Source organism: Morus notabilis, unplaced genomic scaffold (assembly GCF_000414095.1).
Source record: "Morus notabilis unplaced genomic scaffold, ASM41409v2 Scaffold602, whole genome shotgun sequence".
NCBI classification, from domain to species: Eukaryota; Viridiplantae; Streptophyta; class Magnoliopsida; order Rosales; family Moraceae; genus Morus; species Morus notabilis.
Window position 1 is genome coordinate 462,708 of NW_010358894.1, and position 6,934 is coordinate 469,641.

The 6,934-nt window shown below is 39.4% G+C and overlaps 1 protein-coding gene across 2 annotated transcripts; it reads left to right on the forward strand.

The window, feature by feature from the left end:
• The first annotated feature begins 294 nt into the window (after positions 1 to 294).
• Positions 295 to 5,843, forward strand: LOC21399001. 2 transcript variants are annotated; one of them, XM_010093552.2, is made up of 6 exons: positions 295 to 662; positions 1,976 to 2,123; positions 2,586 to 2,662; positions 2,781 to 4,640; positions 4,729 to 4,879; positions 4,972 to 5,843. In XM_010093552.2, the coding sequence occupies exons 2-6, from the start codon at positions 1,985 to 1,987 to the stop codon at positions 5,688 to 5,690; spliced, it is 2,946 nt and encodes a 981-aa protein (XP_010091854.1). In that variant the 5' UTR covers positions 295 to 662; positions 1,976 to 1,984; the 3' UTR covers positions 5,691 to 5,843. The 2 variants fall into 2 exon arrangements, with proteins under 2 accessions (XP_010091854.1, XP_024018418.1); XM_024162650.1 differs by having other exon boundaries at positions 1,976 to 2,053.
• The last annotated feature ends 1,091 nt before the right edge of the window (positions 5,844 to 6,934 follow it).

Below are 6,934 nucleotides of genomic sequence, written 5' to 3' on the forward strand. Positions count from 1 at the left end.
CATTTTGGAAACCTGTAAAAGCAGATAAGAGGATTTTTTTACCCATAAGTTAATAAAAAATCCGAAATTATGTTGTTAATAATGGAGAGTTTCCAGTTAAAATGAAAAGATATTATCGATAGTAGTAAATATTCATAAGGCGTAAAATAAAATGAACTAGAAGCAGAAGGACGGGAATGCAAATTCACAGATTTTTTTAAGTGAGAGAGAGAGAGAGAGAGAGAGAGAGAGTCTACTCGTAATTTCGTTTATATATTGATTTACAGAAATAATAAAATATAGGTGCCATCAGATCATGTTCCGTTTTTATAAGTTTCTTTTTGTCTCTCTATCGTCTGGTTCTCCTCTACAGCTCTCCGTAATCGAAACTCGCAAATCAATCAGAATTAAGCAAAGCCTTTTCGAGTCCGACACAGAGGGGGAGAGATAGTCGGTGAGGAGAGAGAAACCCACTGACTCTGACTCAGACAGACAGAGAAGAACAAAGCAACAAACACCAACCAAACGCATAAACTCATCTCTCTCTCTCTCTCTCTACGCACGAATTCACACACAGACGGACTCAGAGCTGCCGATCAGTCCCACGTCAGATCCGGCCAGGTTCTCCGGCGAATCTCCGGGTCCATTGTCACCGGAATGTCAGCTTCCGACGACCTCACCAGGTTCTTTCTCTCTCTATCTCTCCCTCAAAATGTGTCTTTTTTGTTTCTGAGAATTTCTGATAGCTCAAATGTGTCAGAATTTTCCGTTTGTTTTGGCTGGCTTTATGATTCTTTACAATTTTCAACAGTACTTTTTCGTTTATCTGTGGACTTTTAGCTCGTCCTCGATCTCAGTACTTTACGGACCTTTTTCGTCTACTTATTATCGAATATAATTCTCTCTCCTTCTCTCTAGATTTGCTTTTCTCTACCCTTTTGTGCTGTAATTACTGCAGCTTTTCTGAAGCTATTATTTTAAGCTTAAATTCTTGCTTTTTGTTACAATGTAGTGCAATTATTTCTCCCTTTTTTTGGTTCCCATATTTGCACTAATTTAGATTCCTCATATCGCCTCTCTCTCTCTCTCTCTCTCTCTCTCTCTATACATATATATATATAACAACTTAGGTTTTATTTGCTTGCCTTTTTAAATGGTGAGTTCGTTAGATTTTCGAAATTTTGGTTCTTTGAGAGTCTAATCTTGCTTTTACCGTGAGCTTGGGGGCTAAATTAGGTTTGGTGATTTTCTAGGGAGGTGTTTTGAATCGCAATTTCTCTGATGCTTGTGGAGTCCTTTTTTGGGTTGTAGAGTGAAGCATGAATTGATGTGATATTTCAAGTGACTATGCTGAATTTTTGCTCTGCAGAACAACTGATTTGTCTCTATTTTTCTCTTAAATCAAGGCTTTCGTCCATTGTTTGAACAAACATTTCTCTCTCTCTCTCTCTCTCTTCACACACACCCCCATCTGGTCGTACCTTGTCTCCCCTGGGGCTTCGTAGCTTATGCTGCGAAATACCCTATATGATGGCCGTATCTTTTTTTCTCTGACTTCTTAACTTTTGGCGCACAAGTGTCCGGTTCAATTCAAAGGTTATAGCTGCTTATTATGGTAAATTGACTGAGCCCTCTAGTAGGAGAGGTTTTGCTTGAATTCTGCTTGCAAAAGAGATTTTGGTGAATTGGTAAAGCTATGATCTTTTTATGTCTTTTTTTTTTTTTTTTGCAATTTTTTTTCCTGTACAGAAAGTCTTTTGTTTTCTGTTTTTAAAATCATGTTGATTATTGCTATTCTTTTTAGTATTTTGTTTTCTGTTTTTAAAATTATGTTGATTATTGCTATTCTTTTTCTTGGGTTTTCTTAATTATTTTATTTAGTTTTGGGGGCTCTTGCGGTAGTCTATCTGCGAACCTTTTTCTCGCGTAAAATTTTAAGGAAATAAGAGCTTGTATGTTGGACTAATTTATCTTAATTCTTAAATGTGTCGTTCAGCTGTTGAAAATGAATGGGATTCAGAACAGGAAAGCTCTAAACGCGGAGAAGCCTTTTCCAGGATGCTTGGGAAGAATGGTAAACCTCTTTGATTTGAGTACGGGGGTTGCTGGAAATAGGATGCTTACGGATAGGCCTCACCATGATGGTACTTTTACGGGCTGATATTTATGTTTAATATGGTTTTACAAATCTTAAAAAATCGTCTCATTATCATTAGACTTACAAGTTGGTGCTGAGGTTTGTTGCTAATATTATGAAAGTAGATTGTTTTCTTTTCTAAAAGTTTGCTCATCACTAAGACGTTGGTTATTGTAAGCAAATAATTGAAAATGAGAGGAACTTATTGCATTGATGTTGGCTCGTTTTGGCCAAACATGATATGTGGTTATCTTTTTGGTCCATCCTTGTTGAACTGCGCGAGTACAAGTAAACTTTTGGAAAAGCCTTTTTGTTACCTGGATAAGCATCATGCTCAGTTAGTGAGATTCAAAAATATCTCTAACAATGTTGTTATATCTACATGCATGTTTATTATAGCATTATCTATGGACTGTGAAACTACTGTACTAAATTCATCTATTGTTGACATGAATATGATGTTTCTTAGGATCTTCACTGGCGAGGAGTCAATCAGATGTATCAAGAATGAGTTCTCCCTTTGTAGATAAGATAGAGGATAAACTGGTAAAACTTGATGGATTTGTTCCAAGTTTTAAAATTATGGACCAACGCCATTAGAGTTAAAAATATACCATAACACTCTGTGATATCCTGATTTTTATTACTTTTATGGGGTGATCAGATCGTGTCTGAGATAAGAAGGAACTCATCAAACAGGAAAGCAAACGGAACACCAATGAAGATGCTTATAGACCAAGAAATGTCGAAAGAAATTGGGTTGAAAAACGAACCACCCAATGTGGTTGCCAAGTTGATGGGCCTTGATGCACTCCCAAGGCAGCATCCACATTCATCTCTCCAAAGAAGCAATACAGACAGTTATTCAAGGTCTACTTTCGGTCATTCAGGGATGTCTTTAGGATCCTGGCAACAGGAAGGCTTCTCAGATAATAGAATGCAGTTTGACGTTCAACAATGTCCAGAGCGAAATGAATATAAAGATGTCTATGAAGTCTGGCAGCAACCTCAGAACACAAATTATGTAAGAGACGGATCACCACAAAAGGAAAGGTGTAATGCAATCACAAATGACAGGAAAATGGCCCTTGTTCGTCAGAAGTTCATGGAAGCAAAACGCTTGGCAACAGACGAGAAGCTTCGTCAGTCCAAGGAATTTCAAGACGCATTGGAAGTCTTAAGCTCCAATAGAGATCTATTCCTCAAGTTTCTTCAAGAGCCAAACTCCTTGTTTTCTCAGCATCTATATGAGTTACAGTCTACCCCTCCTCCTGAGACTAAGCGAATCACTGTTCTTAGACCTTCAAAGATAGTTGATAATGAAAAATTTTCCGTATCAAGACAGAAGAGTGATAAACATATAAGGAAAGCTGCTCAGACGGGTCAAGGGGCTGTGCGGGACAAAAACAACACCGGACATTCTTCTATATTTTCCAGTCCAAAAGTTGATGAATGTCCTATTCAGCCAACTCGTATAGTTGTATTAAAGCCTAGCACTGGGAAGACTCATGACATTAGGGCTGTGGCTTCTTCACCTGTCTCATCACCAAGAATATTACATGGTGAAAACACTTATGAGGATCCTGAAGATGATGAGGCACGAGAATCAAGGGAAATGGCAAAAGAGATTACGCGACATATGCGTGATAATCTGATGGGTCACCGAAGAGATGAAACTCTGATTTCTTCTGTGTTTTCCAATGGGTATACCGGCGATGAAAGTTCATTCAACAAATCGGAAAATGAGTATGCAGCCGAAAATCTCAGTGATTCAGAAGTCGTGTCACCATCTTCTCGGCATTCATGGGATTACATCAATAGGCTCAGTAGCCCTTTCTCTTCTTCCTCCTTCAGCCGTGCCTCATGTTCTCCTGAGTCATCTGTTTCCAGAGAAGCAAAGAAGAGACTTTCAGAGAGGTGGGCCATGGTGGCATCAAATGGAAATTCTCAGGAGCAAAGACATGTCCGGAGAAGCTCAAGTACTTTAGGTGAAATGCTTGCTCTTTCAGATATGAAGAAGTCAGTAAGAACTGAGGATGAGATTAACAGGGAACAAGAACTAAGGGAATCAGTTTCATGCTTGACTGATGACTCAAACAAAGAAGGTGTTTGTGATTCTCCCTTAAGTCTTCTTAGATCAAAATCTGTACCCACGTCATCTACTGTTTATGACACCAGGCTCAATGTTGGAGTAGATGCTACGGCTGATAAAACAGAAGTTCCAAAGGAGCTGAGCAAAGCAAAGAGCAGTAAGTCATCATTGAAAGGGAAAGTTTCAAGTTTGTTTTTCTCTAGGGGCAAAAGGTCAAGTAAAGAAAAATCTGGTCCTTCTGGATCCTGTAGTGAATCTCAAACTGCCTCTGCTGAAACCCCAAGATCTCTAGTGCCTTCTGGCAAGATTGATGCTGCATCTCAGTGTGGTGATGAGAGTCGCCATGAAGAGTGCTTGCCTCCTGCTCCATCAGTCAAAGTATCTCGGGATGTAACAAACATGGGCCTTAAACAGGGAATAGTTTCACGGGAGGTAATATAATCTTCTTCGAATACGTTTTATTTCAAAATTATGATATGATGATGGTTTTTTTTTTGACAATACATACTACTTTTAGCAGGCAGGGTTGTCTCTTACAAAACCAGCGATGCCTGGGAGCGTAAGTGAGAATCAGGACCAGCCAAGTCCAATATCAGTTTTAGAGCCATCTTTTGAAGAGGATGACACCACAACACGTGAGTCTTCCGGCTACTTGAAGCGAGACCTCCAAGGTAATTTCTCTTATAATGACCAATCAGCTTGCTGTCCTCTTTCTTTTAGGCTTGGTGTCTCATGATTTTTTTTTTTGGGGGGTTAAAAACAGGAGGGCTTCTGAGGTCTAACTTGATTGACAAATCACCGCCTATAGAATCAATTGCACGGACCCTATCATGGGATGATTCTTGCGTAGAGATGGCCACACCATGTTCACTAAAACCCTCTTCAGTTCCAACAGTTGCCGAGGAGGATGAGCGAGACTGGCTTGCTTTTGTCCAAACTCTGCTATCAGCTGCTGGCTTCAATGGGGAGACGCGGTGCGATTCATGCGAATTGGTTTTCTCAAGATGGCCATCACCCGAAGCTCCATTAGACCCTTCTCTGAGGGACAAGTATGCTAACATAGACGACAAAGAGCCTTTGCTTGAGTCCAGGCGGAGGCAATTAAGGTCAACCCGAAAGCTCGTGTTTGACTGTGTCAATGCATCCTTAGTAGACATCTCCGGTTATGGCTCAGACAGAAGCCTAAGGACCATATGCGGTGGGGCCCACGACAGTTTAATGGAGGGTGATACACCCTTGTTGGTGGACCGTGTGTGGGGCCGGATGCAGGAGTGGTTTTCGGGTGAGGTGAGGTGTTTGTGGGAGGATGGTGGGGACGCCAACAGCCTGGTGGTTGACAGGATGGGAAGGAAGGAGGTAGTGGGGGGAGGGTGGACTGAGCTTATGAGAATAGAAATAGATAATTTAGGGAATGAATTAGAAGGCAAGTTGCTTGAAGAGCTGGTGGAGGAGGCTGTTGTTGATTTGACAGAGAGGATTTGAGAGGGGCTCTCTTATTTCTTTTTTGTATTTTGAATTTAGTTGTAACTCTATTATCTGTGTATTTGATTTCCAACAACGATGGTCCTACCCGCCTTATTGTTTAATGTTGCAAGGAAAAAAAAAAAAAGAAAAAGAAAAAGAGAAAAGTTTCAGTCTAAGTCATTTTTTGGTATTTGTTCATTATTTGGTATTTGTTCGTTTGTTTTATGTTTAATAATTGTGTATAGAAAGTTATCCACTGTTCTCTCTGTCCTGATGTTGGATCTTTCCCTTTGTTTTGTTCTGGTAATTTAGTGGAAATTGACTACCAAACAAATTGCATGATTTTAGTGAGATTAAAGCCATGCAGTGAACAGGAAACTCCTCTGGATTGGTTTGGTTGTTTTCTGCAAATTTTTAGAAATATCTTCCCCCATACTGAGTTTGCATGCCATCAACAGCTGTCATAACACATGAATGTACAGTTTTTTATTGTATAGCTCCTAAACTGACGTTTCAAGGGACCCAATTCCATTACAAAAGAAGAAAAGGAAAACCCCACTCAATAAAGACGAATGCACAAAACACACAAATCCCACCAATTCTATCAATTTCAACAGAAAGAGATTAGCGATTTTAGTTCTACGTTAGTCGGCAAATGGGATATTTCTTGACCTCAAAGGTGAGTTTCATCTCAAAGGCGACTCATTATTGTGCTCCAATTTCGTTGCTTTGCTCATAGGCACTAATGCCATTAGGATATATCGTCATCTCATCCTTGACACGCTCTTTTGCCATCTAGGTATATTCTTGTAGAAGAATTGGTTTTTATTGATGCTTTCGTTTACCTTAATTTTTCGCCAATGATTCTCTTTCAAATAATGCGTGAATAAGACTACATGATAAAACCAGTTCATTGGCTGATCATAATTGTAAACTTCAACAAACACCACTCTCGACATGTTAGAACGCATTTAGATAAGATACCGACTAACTGTTCATTGCTATTTGGCAATCACATTTACCAGCAGCGACGCATAGTGTTTTGGCAATGTGGGCCTAATCTGACTCCCCACTTCAAAAAGAGTACCAAAAAGAATTAGTTGATGTTATGTGTCCCTGAATTCTCATTGATGTAAGACCTTTCTTGACAAATCCAATTAATGCCCTCCAAAAAAAAACAAAAAACCGTTAATGTTCTCCATCTTCACGGAGGCCTTGGAAACCATCCCATGCTTAAAATAATAATAATAATAATAATAATA